Source organism: Amblyraja radiata, chromosome 20, assembly GCF_010909765.2.
Source record: "Amblyraja radiata isolate CabotCenter1 chromosome 20, sAmbRad1.1.pri, whole genome shotgun sequence".
NCBI lineage: Eukaryota > Metazoa > Chordata > Chondrichthyes > Rajiformes > Rajidae > Amblyraja > Amblyraja radiata.
In genome coordinates, this window is record NC_045975.1 from 11,896,081 (window position 1) to 11,913,082 (window position 17,002).

At 45.1% G+C, this 17,002-nt stretch overlaps 1 protein-coding gene across 1 annotated transcript in view; it reads left to right on the top strand.

Annotated features, from left to right (window-relative positions):
- syt9 (synaptotagmin 9) overlaps positions 1–17,002 on the top strand; it is a 78,582-nt gene that overhangs the window by 45,192 nt on the left and 16,388 nt on the right. The window contains exons 4-5 of the mRNA XM_033038809.1: positions 14,307–14,427; positions 16,435–16,606. Of these exons, the coding sequence (XP_032894700.1) occupies positions 14,307–14,427; positions 16,435–16,606 (293 nt within the window). The remainder of the gene's footprint in view (positions 1–14,306; positions 14,428–16,434; positions 16,607–17,002) is intronic.

Here is a 17,002-nt window from a genome sequence, read left to right on the forward strand (position 1 = left end):
CCCCAACTGATCCGCAATTCCGTGTCCCTCACCATCTTCCAGTCCCGCCTCAAGACCCATCTCTTCACCCCTGCCTATCCTTAGCCCCACGTCCCCGTCCCTTTTCATCTGTGCATTAATCGCCTCATACTGTGTTTTGTATTGAATTCTGTCTTTACTTTGTGTACTAGTCATGTCTCTACTATTTATTTCATTCCCCTTACATGTTTTTCCTCTACATGCTCAATTTTTGTAAGGTGTCCTTGAGACTCTTGAAAGGCGCCCATAAATAAAATTTATTATTATTATTATTATTCTCCGAGTTTGAATCAAGGGGAAAAATCGGGAGAATTCGTGAGTAACTCGGGAAAGTGGGAGGGGCTTAACTGAAGCTGAGTTCTACCAGCACTTTGTGTTTTGATCAAGATTCCAGCATTTTTGCCTTGAGATACAGCAGGGAAACTTCGACCCACCGAGTCCACACGACCAGCAATCACCCCGTACACTAGCACTGCCCTACACGCTTGGGGCAATTTACAATTTTTACCGAAGCCAATTAACCTACAAACCTGTACGTCTTTGGAGTGCAAGGGGAAACTGGAGCACCCGGAGAAATCCCACACGTGTCACGGGGTGAACATATAAACTCCGTACCGACAGCACCCGCAGTCAGGATGGAACCCGGGTCTCTGGTACTGTAAGGCAGCAACTCTACCGCTGCACCACCTTGCCGCATCTGCAGTCTTTTGTGCCAACATCCTTGGCAATCTTTTCCACACTCTCTGTTCCTTAACAACATCCTTCCTGTTGCATGGTGACCAGAACTGCACACAATAGGTGTGGAAAACACTCTCCTCCAGATTCGGGGACAATTTCTCCCCGGCTGTTATCAGGCAACTGAATCATCCTACCACAACCAGAGAGCAGTGTTGAACTACTATCTACCTCATTGGTGACCCTCAGACTCCCCATCCCCCCCACTTGTAACTCACTCCCCATCCCCCCACTCATAATAAGCGTAGAGTCCTCCTTGCCCCTTGTCCTCACCTTCCACCCTACCAACCGTCACATACAACAAATAATCCTCCGACATTTTCGCCACCTCCAAAGGGATCCCACCACTGGCCACATCTTCCCATCTCCTCCCCTGTCTCCCTCCGTAACTCCCTGGTCAATTCATCCCTTCCCACCCATCCCTTCCCACCCTGGCACTTTCCCTTGCAACCACAATGCCCCCTCCCATTCCGAATCCGACCTTTCTGTCCTGGGCCTCCTCCATGGCCAGAGTGAGGCCCACCTTAAATTGGAGGAGCAGCACCTCATATTTTGCTTGGGCAGTTTACACCCCAGCGGTATGAACATTGACTTCTCCAATTTCAGATAGTCGCTGCCTTCTCCTCCCCTTGCCAGCTCTCCCTCAGCCCACTGTCTCCGCCTCTTCCTTTCTCCCCCCACCCTCGCTCCCCCCACCCTCGCATCAGACTGAAGAAGGGTCTTGACCTGAAATGTCACCTATTTCCTTCGCTCCATAGATGCTGCCCCACCCGCTGAGTTTCTCCAGCATTTTTGTCTACCTTAGATTTTCCAGCATCTGCAGTTCTTTCTTAAACACTCAGACTATCCTTGATCGAACGTTGCTGGCTTTTCCTTGCACTAAACGTTGTTCCCTTATCACATATCTATAGACTGTAAATGGCTCGATTGTAATCATGTATTGTCATTCTGCTGACTGGTTAGCACGCAACAAAAGCTTTTCACTGTACTTTGGTACACGTGACAATAAACTGAACTGAACAATACTCCGTGTACATTCTCATCGACATCCTGCACGGGATATGGCGGGTAAGATCATTATTCCGGTGCATGGGACGTTTCGCTGGATTAGGATGTGACCTGTGGGAGAATGGAAATACAAAAGCAATACTCAGTTTTCAGTTCCAGAGACTCATAAATTATTTACCTTCCTGCAGCTGCTATTTAGGCCACTAACTGAGTACAACAACCATTTAAGCTTGAATAGAAATCAATGAACAAGACTTCAGATTGCTCCCAGTATTGATGAATCAGCACTGATGTGTCATTCATTGCAGGTGTTTAACAGAGGTGAGGTCTTGGAGTCGTACAGTGCAACAAAAGGCCCTTCGGCCCACGTTGTCCGTGCTGACCTATGTCCGTTAATCCCATTTTTCAGCAATTGGCCCATGTCTTCTTTGGTGATTCAAGCAGTCTTTGTAATACTCCTCCAGTGTTGCAGTAGGGTCTGCTTCCACCATATTTGTTGTTACTACTCCCACGCCTTCAGAATGCGCCCTGAGGTTTTGTGGTCGGCTGGGGAAGCGGCACATGGCGACCGCGTTGCGGGGAAGCGGAGGGCGGCTGCTGGAGGCGATGGGTGGCACAGTTGTGGTCACTGGTCGTGGTCTTGGTGGAGACCCTGTAGCAGCCGGTTGAGTGGGCGGGTCGAGCACGGCCTGTGGAACTTGCCGATGGCACCTCGCTGGGCCAGACCGACCCTGACTTCACCGATCCAGTGCCGCCAGGACGACGGGTCTTAAAGTAAGAATATAAGAAATCTCATATCTTCTTGGGCCAAGATCAGACTCTTCAGAGACTTGAAAGGTGAAAGAACTTGGCAATTCTGCATGCTGATCCTGAAGAGAATCTGTTGTGCACATGTATAGTATGATTTGTCTGGATATCTTGCAGAACAAACTTCCCACTGTATCTCTGTGCACATAACAATAAATAACATTCAAAATATTCTTCTCGCTTTCCTGCCAATAGTTCATAAATTCATAAGTTCCAGGAGCAGAATTAGGCTATTTGGCCCATTAAGTTCAATCATGGCTGATCCATCTTTCCCTCTCAACCCCCATTTTTCGCCTTAAAAAATGCATTGACTTGGCCTCCATAGCTGTCTGTGGCAAGGAATTCCACAGATTCACAACCCTCTGACTAAAGAAATTCCCCCTCATCTCCTTTCCAAAAGGTACGTCCTTTTATTTTGACGCTATGGCCTCTGGTCCTAGACTCTCCCACTAGTGTAAACATCCTCTTCACATTCGCTCCATCCAGACCTTTCACTATTCGGTAAGTTTCAATGAGGTCCCAATAGGGATTGATAATAAGAAGCCTTTTCGTCAAGGCAGACTGTCAAAGGTCAGAGGGTGTAAAAAAAAAATCCAACTGTTCTCTTGGTCAAAGATAAATTCCTTCTCAGATCCTCTCTAAACTTTTAATTCCTCACCTTCAACCTACCCCCATTGGTAATAGACGTCTCTGCCTTGGGGAAACATTTCTTACTATCTAGTCCAGTTTAATTTAGTTTAGTTTACTTATTGTCACATGTAGAGTGAAACAGTAAAACGCTAGTTCTGTCTGCTATCCTGTCAAATCATACCATGCGTGAGCACAAATGATCCTCAATTGATTTTGGAACAGCACTCGAAGAGTTGCCAACATCTGGTGCCATCTTGCAAAAGTCTTTGAAAAATCCGACCATGACACAAGGAGGTGTGCAAGTTGTTATGTCCTCACTTTAAAGCCCAGTGTTCAAGGAGCACTAGGTCAATGAGATAAGGGATAATTTGACCCAGTGTGATGCCGTCAGCTCCTTCGACCTCCGCTCTGTGTAACTGGCCCTGGCTGCGCTCCATCCACTTGCTCGCCCCGCTGCTGCGGGTCCTCCCCCCGGCCGCCTCCGCCAACACCAGGTCTCGTGACCACCGCAAACACACCGTCCCTCGTCTCCAGATGCTGCCCCTCTGTTCCCGTGCTCCGTGGCAACCGCGTTCCACTGTACAAGCTGATCACGGAACTTATGGTCGCTTTCCGAGGGAGCAGGAGATCCGTTTTAGTTTTAGTTTTAGAGATACAGCGTGGAAACAGGCCCCTTCGGCCCAGCGAGTCCGCGGCTATCCCTGCGCACACACACACACTATCGTACACACACTGTGGACAATTTACAATTATACCAAGCCAATTAACCTGCAACTCTGTACGTCTTTGGAGCATCAGAGGAAACCAAAGATCCTGGAGAAAACCCATGCAGGTCACGGGAAGAACGTGCAAAATTTGTTTTGACAGCACCCTTAGTCAGGATCGAACCCAGGTCTCTGGCTTTGTAAGCCAACAACTCTACCGCTGTGCCACCGTGCCGCCCACTGTGCATTCGTATACCCTTTCTACATTGACATGGAATAGAGAGAGAAACAGCTGTACTTTTTTATGTATGGCTGTCACTGGCATTAACTGGACAGCATTGAGTGACTTGCTGGGCCATTGTAAGAGGGCCACAAATAATCAACCACAGTCCTGAGTCAGATATGAACCAGATAAATAACGATGCCAGATTTCATTCCTTTGGAAATATTAGTGAACTATGTAGGATTCTCAGACATTTCCTGGCCACTGTTACTATTACTAGATTTCTATTAAACCTATTTAATTAACAGACCTTAATTCCCCAACTGTTGCAATGGGATTTGAAGTTGAAGCTACTAATTATTGCTTCAGCTCTCTGGGTATTCAATGTAAGACAGCCACCTTTATTAGACCTAAGACAATGTACTTTTCAAGCCACGTGTTATGATGAATTAACTTTACTTACAGGATATAAAGATGCTTGCATATTATCTTGGAATTTAGTAATGTCTTAAGATTAGGTTTATTATTGTTATGAGTACCGAGATATAGTGAACGGCAGAAAGACACAAAAAGCTGGAGAAAAGGGCCTGTCCCACTTTCACAACCTAATTCACAACCTCTGACGAGTTTGCCCTTGACTCATACTCGCAGCATGGTCGTCACGAGGTCGTAGGAGGTCGTAGGTAGGTCGTAGGTAGGTTGTGATGCTAGTCGTAGGTACTCGTGGCATCAAGTAGGTCGGGGCGTTTTTCTAGCACGATGAAAAATGTCCACGAGTAAAAAAGATTGTGAATTAGGTCGTGAAAGTGGGAAAGGCCCTTAACTTAGCGGGACAGGCAGCATCTCTGGAGAAAAGGAATGGGTGACGTTTCGGGTCAAGACCCTTCTTCAGACTGGTTAGGGATAAGGGAAACGAGAGATATAGACGATGATGTGGAGAAATAAAGAACAATGAATGAAAGATATGCAAAAAAGTAATGATGACAAAGGAAACAGGCCGTTGTTAGCTTTTTGTTAGGTGGGAATGAGAAGCTAGTGTGACTTGGGTGGGGGAGGGATAGAGAGAGGAGGAATGCCGGGGTCACCTGAAGTTAGAGAAATCATTATCATACTTCTGGGCTGTAAGCTGCCCAAGCGAAATATGAGATGCTGTTCCTCCAATTTGCATTTAGCCTCACTCTGACAATGGAGGAGACCTAGGACAGAAAGGTCTGTGTGGGAATGGGAAGGAGAATTAAAGTGTCCAGCAACCGGGAGGTCAGGTTGGTTCAGGCGGACTGAGCGAAGCAGGTTTGGTTTATTTTAATTTAGAGATACAGCACGGAAACAGGCCCTTCGGCCCACCAAATCTGCACCAACCAGTGATCCCTGCACATTACCACTATCCTACACACACTAGGGCCAATTTACATTTATGTCAATCGAATTAGCCTACAAACCTTGTACGTCTTTGGAGTGTGGAAGGAAACCAAAGATCTCGGAAAAAAACCCACACAGTCACAGGGAGAACGTACAAACTCCGTACAGACAGCACCCGTGGTCGGGGTTGAACCCGAATCTCTGGCGCTGTGAGATAAGGAGAGAAGAGGTGCACAATGTTTAGGTTTAAATTTAGGGATAGGTTCTGGTTTAAGTTTAAGTTTATTATCATCATGTGTACAGAAGTACAGCTTTGTTTTGCAAGATATCCACTCAAATATCCATGTATAATATTAGATGTAAATACAATCAAGCCACACTAGGAGAAAATCCAGAGTGCAGAATGTAGTTCTCGGTATTGTAACACACCAGTTCCAATGGACACTAAGTCCAATGGCCGCAATGTGGTAGAGGTAAATCGGACAGTACCCTCGCCTATGGAAGGACCATTGTAAAGCCGGATAACAGAGGGGAAGAAGCGTTCCAGGGTGTGGGTGGTGAATGTCTGGAATTCTCTACGCTGGAGTATTGCAGAGCCATGCTCAATGGATGTTTTTAAAGAGGAGGTCAGAGCTATGGGGGACTGGCATAGATGAAGAGGTGAGGCAGATCAGAGATGATGATAATGAATGAATGATAGGGCAGGTCTGAGTGGCCTCCACCTGCTCATACCTTCTTCTGTTCTTATCTTCAGTCTTGAGGAGACTTGAACTCCCCTATTCCTAAGTCCCAACGTATTCCAGGTCCCAATGTCCCAAGGATTCTCGTCCAATGTCAGCAGGATGCTTCCAGTCCATCTGTTCTCAACAGCAACCCAGCGACAGCTTGCAATTATCGAGCACCTCCGTAGCAGTGTAACATCCCTAAGCATTTCACAGGAGCAATCACATCAGAATTTGCCACTGAGACATGCGGAGAGACACAATGACGCACAATCCAAAGGGTGCTCGAAGATGCATGTTTAAGGAGCGGTTTAAAGAAAGAATGAGTGAAGCAAAGAGGCAGAGAGTTTCAGCAGCGAATGAGTTGCTGCCCTACAGCGCCAGAGACCCGGGTTTGATCCTGGCGTGGTCTGTACGGGGTTTGTACATTCTCCCCGTGAACTACGTGGATTTTCTCCGGGTGCTCCCGTTTCCTCCAAGACATACAGGTTTGTAGGTTAATTGACTTGGTAGAATTATAAATTGTCCCTAGTGTGTGTGGGATAGTGTGAGTGCGCGGGGATCGCTGGTCTGCGCGGACTCGGTGGACCGGAGGGCCTGTTTCCGTGCTGCATCTCTAAATGAACTAAACTAAAGCTGAACTGCAGATGCTGGAATCTTGAGGGCAACACAAATTGCTGGTGTAATTCAGCGGGTCATGAAGCATCGGTGGAGGGAACGGACAGACAATGTTTTGGGTCAGGACCCTTCTTCACATTGTGTAAAGCATAGTGCAGTGATGGAGAAGTGGTAGATGGAGTGTAGACACCTAACTGATCTATACGCCGCTGAGAATGGTCTTAACCTGATAGTGGTGGGAATGGTAAACTTACTTCCATTGTGATTTCTCACTTAAACTCCTCCAACAACCTGTCACATCTGTTTTTGTATCTTTGGGCAGCCTTGTAAGCATATTGTATTACAGTTATCTCAGCAATCCAGCTTTGTTTTACTGCAATTATAATCTACACTCCATCATCAATCAAATATTGAATGTAATTAGAGACATTTGTGTCAGTCTCTATTGTGAGTGCTTGGGAGTGCATGCAATCAGCTTGAAAGATTCTGCTGTGCAAGAGCTGAAGTGATAAGATAATTGGTATGGTATTGGTTTGTTATTGGCCTGTGTACTGAGTCGGGGGGGGGGGGGGGGGGGGGGGGGGAGTTCCCGCTGCCACGGGCACCATGTAATCCCGTGCTACCTGCTCCTTGGTCGAATAGTTGGCGACTAAACCGTCTCCCCCACCTGGTTTGCCAGGTGAGGAGGGGGTTGTGGACCCCCAGCAGGGCCAAACACAAGACCTGTCAAAGGGCGGATGAGCTCCTAGCGAGCCAAAGGCCGTCCACACTTCAGTAGAAGTTGCAATCACTGCTATATATTGCATTGTAAGGAATATATAATAATAATAATAATAATAATAATTATAATATAATAATAATAATAATTATTATAATAATAATAATAATAATAATAATAATAATAATAATAATTATAATAATAATTATTATTATTATTATTATTATTATAATAATAATAATAATAATAATAATAATAATAATAATAATAAGCCAGTTTAAGTCTTGGGTTAAGTTCAGTCAGATGCGAGCTGGAATAATGCTATCTCAGCACTTCAAAGTAACTTGTGCCACTGAAGAGTTTGCTAACTATTTAAGTTGATGAATTCCAGTCCATTCTGGAAGTATACATTGAATGGTAAATAATATTTTGTAATATTATAATAATAATTATAATAATAATAATAATAATAATAATAATAATAATAATGTGTACTGAGATAAGTGAAAAAATAATCCTGCGTGCTATCCAACCAAATCATACTATGGATAGACAAAAAACGCTGGAGTAACTCAGAGGGACAGGCAGCATCTCTTGAGAGAAGGAATGGGTGACGTTTCAGGTCAAGACCCTTCTTCAGACATTTCTTTGGGTCTTGACCTGAAACGTCACCCATGCCTACTTCTCTCCAGAGATGCTGCCTGTCCCGCTGAGTTACTCCAGCTTTTTGTGTCTATCTTCGGTTCAAACCAGCATCTGCAGTTCCTTCCTGCACATGAGTACAATCAAGTTGTGCACGAGTAGTTTAGTTTAGCTAATTGAGGGATACAGCGTAGAAACAGGCCCTTCAGCCCACCGAGTCCACCCCGACCAGCGATCCCTGCACGTTAACACTATCCTACACACACTGGGGACAATTTACAAGTTTGTGGGCAAGCCACCTAGCCCACAAACCTGTATGTCTATGGAGTGTGGTGGGAAATTGGAGATCCTCGAGAAAACTCACGCAGGTCACGGGGAAAAAGTACAAACTCCATACAGACAGCACCCGTAGTCGGGATCAAACCCGGGCCTCTGGCGCTGTAAAGCAGCAACTCTACCGCTGCGCCATTGTGCTGTGGCACAGGTTGTTCAAAGAGGAAAATACCAGGGTGCAGAATATAGTGTTACAGTGTTGTGAAGTTCAATGTCCTCAATGAGGTAGGTTGGAGGATTAGTCCGGTCCTTCCTGGCTTGTGTGAGGATTATTCATTAGTTTGATAACAGCAGAGAAGAAGATATTCTTGAATCTGGTGGTACAAGCTTTCAAGCTTTAGTATCTTATGCCTGACTGGAGAGGGGAAAAGGAGGAATGAATAGGGTGGGACATGTCCTTGATTATTTTGGCTGCTTTCCCAAAGGAGCATGAAGTGTAGATGTAATTGATAGTGGTGTAGACTGGGGGAGGGGGGGGGGGGGGGGGGGGGGGCGATGGACCTGTTTCCACACTGCTTCCCCGAGGCAGTGTGGTGTAGACAGAGTCAGTGGTGGAGAGTGGCGATGAGGTGATGAGAAAAATTATGTGTAGGCAATTGGTAGAGCGATGGACCTCTTAGACAATAGGCAACAGATGCAGGAGTAGGCCATTCGGCCCTTCGAGCCAGCACCGCCATTCAATGTGATCATGGCTGATCATCCATCCCCATTCCTGCCTTCTCCTCGTATCCCTTGACTCCACTATCTGTAAGAGCTCTATCTAACTCTCTCTTGAAAGCATCCAGAGAACCGGCCTCCACCGCCCTCTGAGGCAGAGAATTCCACAGACTCACAACTCTCTGTGCGAAAAAGTGTTTCCTCATCTTCGTTCTAAATGGCTTACCCCTTATTCTTAAACTAAACTAAACTAATCGGATGCCTTCTAACGGGCATCTGCAGAAGACATTTTTCAGAAACTTTGGTCAGAAATCTTAGATGCAACACAATAATGTTGATTAGCGTTTACAGGTCAGACCTCTTTTCCCAAGCTTACAATCGCTACCGCCAAGGAGAACAAGATCAGGATGGATGTACACGGGGTTACCACTATCTGACTGGATCTACATCACTGCTGGGTCTAGATCCAAGAAACCCTTCCATAAGGACAATGTGGGTTACATTCTCCACACTGATGGGAGGGGTAGGTAGAGTAAATTGTAGAAAGCTTTCCCCCATGGTCAGGAAGTCAAGATGCAGCCTTATAGGACTTTTATTAGGACCACATTTGGTATCAATCTGTTATCAGGCAACTGAATCATCCTACCACAACCAGAGAGCAGTGCTGAACTATTATCTACCTCTTTGATGTCCCTTGGGGAAAAAACGTAAGCAGGAGTTTTCTGAACCAAGGATAACCGACCGTTAATGTTAAATGTCCGCTGAACTTCACAGCTGTGAATCCCTGGCTTATTAAAAGTTGTCTGGCTTCTTAAAAGTTGTCTCCACTCCTTCTCCCCCCTCTCCCCCCTCTTTTAAAGGACTTAAACCTTCCTGTTCATCGCGGTGTGTGTCTGCATGACCTTGGCTTTGCACCGTGTGAATTTCAGACAGCGCTCCCTCCGCTTGCCCTGGCCCCCGTCCTTGCTGTGTGTGTGTGTGTGTGTGTGTGTGTGTGTGTGTGTGTGTGTGTGTGTGTGTGTGTGTGTGTGTGTGTGTGTGTGTGTGTGTGTGTGTGTGTGTGTGTGTGTGTGTGTGTGTGTGGGTGCGTGAGTGTGTGGAGTATTTTACCGTGGTGTCGCCAAGTCAACTTCATGCGATATTTAAACGGGGAGAAATCCTAGCGGTGCGGTGAGATAGTGCTTGAATTAACTGCCATGTAAACTTTACGAAGCACACTTGTTAGCAACCGCTCGGCCAGGTGGCATCGTCAACTAAGTGTCTGTCTCTCTTCGTGTTCGTTCCACACTGACAGACGCCGTACCAGTTCCCGGTTTTTCAGGCGACTGCCGGCAGGTGGGACAGGCCCATAAGTTGGATTGTTTTCCCCGGAACACCAGAGATTGAAGGGAGACCTGATAGACGTCTATTAAATTATGAGAAGCACTGATAGAGTGGACAATCAGAACCTTTTTCCCCAGGGTGAAAATATCAAATACTAGAGTCATAGCTTTAAGGTCAGAGGGTGAAAGTTTAATGGAGATGTGTGGGGCAGGTTTTCTTACACAGAGGGTAATGAGTGCCTGGAACGCACTGCCAAAGGTGGCAGTGGAGGTAGATACAACAATGGCATTTAAAAGATTTAGATAAACCCTTCCTATCTATATATTTGTCAAAATATCTTAAAATTCATAATTATATCTGCTTCTATAACTTCCTCTGGCAGCTCGTTCCTGATACATACAACCTCCTGAGTAAAAAATTTGCCCCTGAGGTCTATCCCTCTTAATCTCTCCCCTCTCCCCTTTAAGCCGATGCATCTAGTTTTAAAATCCTCTACCCTGGGAAAATGACTGTGAGCGTTCACTTTATTCATGCCCCTGATGATATGTACGCTGTAATAAGGCATCCTCTCAGCCTCTCATGTTTAGTTTTTAGTTTATTTTAGAGATACAGCGCGGAAACAGGCCCTTTGGCACATCAAGTCCGCGCCGACCAGTGATCCCCGCACGCTAACACTTTCTACACACACCAGGGACAATTTACATTTATACCAAGCCAATTGACCTACAAGCCTGTACGTCTTTGGAGTGTGGGAGGAAACCGAAGATCTGGGAGAAAATCCACGCGGTCACGGGGAGAACGTACAAACTCCATACAGACATCACCCATAGTCAGGATCGAAACCGGATCTCTGGCACCGTAAGGCAGCACCTCCGCCGCTGCTCCATCGCGCCGCCCTAGAGAAGTCACAGAATCGTCTTTCTTCATTCATTTCACCTGAAAGGTGGAAGTGAAACCTGTAGTGAAACATAATCATAGCTATAAATAAAGCTCCTGTTTCACACTACATCTAATTCTTAATCTTGGCAGGCGGTATGTTTTGCAAAAAAAGGAGCATCTAGATACTGGCAAGATACGCGCACAATAACTTTCTTTGGCATTGGTATTAGTTTATTATTGCCTCATGTAGTACACAATGAAAAACGTTGTCTTGCGTACTATCCAGGCAAATCATGATTCACTTGCTTTTGTCACTGAGTTGGTCGCAATGGAGATGGTTGGCTTCCTCAAATCTCTCTGTAGCAAAGATCAGGGATGAAAACAACTTAAATTTCCTGCCAGTATGATTGCCTCACCAATATGGTATGGACGACTAACCCATGCATTGTACCAATCTAATCCAATTTAGTTTCGCCTCTGCCAAGGATGAACATGGGCAGTATCTTGCCACAAAGAAAAAAGAGAAAATAAAACAACACTCTCTATGGAGGAATAGATCGGGTGGACGCACAGAGTCTCTTGCCCAGAGTGGGGGAATCGAGAACCAGAAAACATAGGTTTAAGGTGAAGGAGGAAAGATTTTATAGGAATCTGAGGGGTAACTTTTTCACGCAAAGGGTTGGGGGTGTAAGGAAGGAGGTCATTGAGGAAGGGACTATCGCAATGTTTAAGAAGCAATTCGACAGGTACATGGAAAGGACAGGCATAGAGGGATATGGGCCATACACAGGCATAGTGTATAGGTATGTTGCAAAGCCTACCTGAAGCGTCCTTGAAAATCTTCCGTTGCGGGTGTGCGCGATTTTGGCGCCGTTTAGAGGGGGCGGGTTTAAAACGCGATTTTCTCTAAGCTGTTCCAATCGAAAATGTTCAGCCTAGTTAATTATTAACGAAAAATCGCTGGAAGACCCCGTCGCAAAAGCTATTATTAGATTTAAAGGCCTTGAATAATAGTTATAGTAGTTTAAAAATCAATCTCTAAACCCGCGACCGTCAGCAACCGCAGGGTCTCATAAAGCAAATAGCAGAAGTTAGGTTGTATATTTTTACATTAAAAAGGGCTTCTAAAGATCCCGTTATACAAAGTTTAATATTGCGAGTAGCTCAATTTGGGCCCATTATATCGCGCAGTATTTTTCTCGGCATTTGGGGCACAAATCTAGCGCAATGTGAACGTTCTAAACCAGCGCGTTCCACAGGGACCCACTGGAAAGCTGATTTAAATGGGCATTTATTTACAGCCACTAAATTCCTTCCATTTGGCCTATAAATTAATGTAAATGAGATTTAAAAATCATGTTTTATTGTGAATTATTTGTGAATATTATTTGGACATTTAGGCTATTTAAAAATGTTAATCATTTATTAAGAAATGGATAGATGTTTAGATCTAGTAATTGAAGTCTGAAATTAGCTACAATTAGGTAACTAACTAATTATATGCTTTAATTTCAGGTCATCCAAGTAAGATTATTTTATATTTGTTTCAGAATGCTTCAATCTATGATAACTGAAAATTTCATTCAGTTCTCTTAATTTTTAAGAAAGTTATGGGCTTTTGACTGTTCACGATCACAGCTTTTTTGTTATGTCCATAGAAAATCAATAGGGAACAAGATGCTAATTTCCGAGTATGAAAATGGCCATAACTTTTTAAATACTTGAGATATGAAAGTGAATTAGGTGTCAAATTAACTTATTTTTATGCTTTATCTGATGGGATAAATTACAGACTTGATTTTTAAAATCTCAAAATTTTGTAACATTGCTATAGTGTAGATGCTACACATTGGTCGGTGTGGGCAAGTTGGGCCGAAGGGCCTGTTTCAACACTGTATGACTCTTTAACTATGACTCTATGAGGACTGATGAATGGGTGGGAAGAGTTTAGAGAGATGCCAGTAGGGCCAAATGCAGGTAAATGGGACTCGCCCTGAATGCCAACTTGGCTGACATGGACAAGGTGGACCGAAGTGCTGTATAGAACTATGACTCTATAACCAAGAAACCTCTTGATTTTCCAAAGTGAGCACCCTGATTGTGCTGAGGATGTAAAGAACAGGCCCTGCATGAAAAGAAACGGACTTTGATTTAAGCAGGTAATAGTTGAAGTTGACCTGAGAGGCAAATTTTTAACACAAAGTGTGATCGGTATATGGAATGAGCTGTCAGGACAAATTGTAGAGGTAGGTTCGACTACAATGTTTAAAAGACATTTGGACAGGCATTGGATAAGAAGGCTTGGAAGCCTTTATAAGCCAAATGCGGGCAAATGGGATGAGCTCATGTAAACACATTGGTCGGCATGGATGAGTTGGGTCGAAGGGCCTGATTCCATACAGTATGGCTCTATAAAATGACTTCCAGTGAGCAGAAATGTTGGTGACCATTGCTGCAGGCTTGTGACTCCAGTAATGTTGTGGAGCAGCTAATCCTAAATGGATACTAGCAAATATGGGCATGATAGAGAATACCAGCATGAGGAGGATGAGCCGCACGGCTTGAAAACCCTCTGGTGATTATTTTGGATGCAACTCTTAGAGGAGAATGCGCGTACACGGATACCAAGGAATGTACACCCAGCTGGTCGAACCTCTCCCTCCAGCTCAGTCGCTCGAGTCCTGGCAGCATCCTCGTAAATCTTCTCTGCATTCTTTCCAGCTTCATAGCATTTTCCCTGCAGCAGGGTGAGCAGATCCGGAAATGATATTCCAAGTGCAGCGGTCCCACCTACATCTTGTACGTCTGTAACAGAACGTCCCGACGTTTGCAGCTATTGATCTCCAGACGGGCGGAGTGCAATGAGAGGTATTTCAAATTGTCTGTCAAACAGAGGAGACCTCTGCTCAACTTTGCTTCCTATATTTTAGGAAAACGTAGATCTCGGAGACCTGATGTTCTCACTGTGCTACCTGCCGACTGCCGGCAGACTCACCATCACTGTCATCAAGGCCCGCAACCTCAAAGCCATGGACATAACTGGGGCATCCGGTAAGCAAAGTACCATTAGAAATACACCACATGAACATGCAAACCATCCACAGCCAAAGCAACAACTTGATGTAAGATACAAGCAGCTGGAAGTACTCCGCAGGTCAGGCAGCATCCATGAAGGCAATGGATAGATAACGTCTCGGGTCGGGTCCCTTCTTCACATCTCAGTCGGAACAAGGGTCCCACCCGAAATGCTATCTGTCCATTACCTCCGCAGATGCTGCCCGACCTGTTGAGTTCTTCCAACACTTCATGCTTTGTTCAAGATTGCAGCTTCTACTGTATCTTATACCTCCAACAATTGGCATTGGTTTATTATTGTTACGTGTTGTATTGTTACAGTGAAAAGCTTTCGTTTGCATGCTATCGAATCAAATCAGATAATACTATGCATGTATACAATCAAGCCATATTCAAGTACTACAGTCAGATGCGAAAGGCTGGAGTAACTCAACGGGTCTGGCAACATCTCTGGATGAAAGGAATAGGTGACGTTTCGAGTCAAGACCCTTCTTTAGGTTTCAACCCGAAACGTCACCTATTCCTTTCTCTCCAGAGATGCTGCCAGACCCGCTGAGTTAGTCTGGCCTTTTGTGGCTGCCTTAGGTTTAAACCAGCATGTGCAGTTCCCCCCTACACACTCAAGTACAACAGGTAGAGCCGAGAGAAAAGTACCAAAGTGCAGAATATGATTCTTTAGCATTGTAGCCCTGGGTTTGGCTACTGGCTATACCTTAGGACTGTTCAGAACTCTGACACCAAGAGGGGAAGAAGTTGTTTCTGAGTCTCGTGGTACATGCTTTCAACCTGTTATATCTTAAAATTCTTAAAAACTTTTATATCTTCTGCCCAAACTTGATGTCATGCCTTTAATGGAGCAAAATACTCTGCTGTACCTGTTAGATCTAGCCAACACCATTTGGCACAAAGGCACGCGTTCGACCGGTTAATGAGAAACCTTGGGCAAACATCCTTCGACGCTCCAGAGAAAACAATCCAAGTTTGTCCAAGCTCTCATTATAGCGAATGCCCTCCAATCCGGGCAGCACCCTGGTAAACCTCATTGGCATCCTTTCCAAAGCCTCCACATCCACCCTCCAATGTGTTGAAATTACGCCGCTCACTTTAGACTTTTTCTGTCATCACTCATTTCATTTCCTCTGACTTTTGTCTCCATTCCCAAGAGGCAACAGTTTCTCTCGGCTCTCCACTAATTTGTCTCTAACCTTCTCTCATTTTAAGTGTGTGGGTGACATAGTGGTGCAGCCTGTCGAGTTGCATAGCTCGCGAATCCCAGATACTTATCAAACTGCCTTGACAAGATGACTTCAGACTTTAGAATTTGGACTGTAGAGATACAGCGCATAAACAGGCCCTTCGGCCCAGCAAGTCCACACCGACCAGCGATCACCTCGTACACTAGCACTATCCTACACACTAGGGACAATTTTACAATTTTACCGAAACTAATTGACCTACAAACCTGTAGGTTCCTGGCCCGTAACATTGTCTGTCCATTCCCTCCATTGATGCTTCCTGACCCGCTGGATTACACCTGCGATTTGTGTTGTGCTCAAGATTCCAGTATCCGCAGTTTAGTTTTGGTTTAGTTTAGTTTAGAGATTGCGAAGTGTAGATGGAGTCAATGGTGCGAAGCCTGGTCTGTGTGATGGGACTGGGCTGCATCAACTATCAACTACACTGCAGTCTTGGGCAGAGCTGTAGTATTAGGAAGTCTGTAGGAAGGAACTGCAGATGCTGGTTTATGCCGAAGATAGGCACAACATGCTGGAGTAACAGCAGAACATGGAGCACCTCTGGATAGAATTAATGGGTGACGTTTTGGGTCGAGACCCTTCTTCAGACCCAGTCCCAGTCTGAAGAAGGGTCTCGAACCGAAACATCACAAAATTCCTTCTATCCGGAGATGGTGCCTGTTCCGCTGAGCATTTTGGGTCTATCTACGAATTAGGAAGTCTCACTGTCTCTCCTCTTGTCCGCCAGATCCGTATGTGAAGATCTCCTTGATGTGCAACGGGAGGAGGCTGAAGAAGAGAAAAACATCGACGAAGAGAAACACCTTGAACCCTGTGTACAATGAAGCCATCGTGTTTGACGTCCCTCCCGAGAACATCGACCAAGTCAGCTTGTTAATAGCTGTCATGGATTATGACCGGTGAGATATCTGTTTATAAATAAAGGGGAGAATTGCTTTTCATTCAACCCCTTTCCGAACTTATCGTGGCGCTTAAAATTACAAGGGGAATAGATAGGGTAGATAGTCAGAGTAATTTTTTCCAAGGGTGGGTAAGTCCATAACTAGAGGGCATAGGTTTAAGGTGAGGGCAGTTGAAAATTAAATGTGATTTACAAAGATGTTGCCAGGACATGAGGGCCTGAGCAGTAGGGAAAGGTTGGGCACGTTCGGACTTTATTCCTTAGAATGCAGAAGGGTGAGGGATAATCTTATAAGGATGCATAAGGTCGTGAAGGGAATAGATAGGTTAGAAGCACAGAGTCTTTTACCCAGAGAAGGGGAATCAACAACTAGAGGTCATAGGATTAAGGTGTG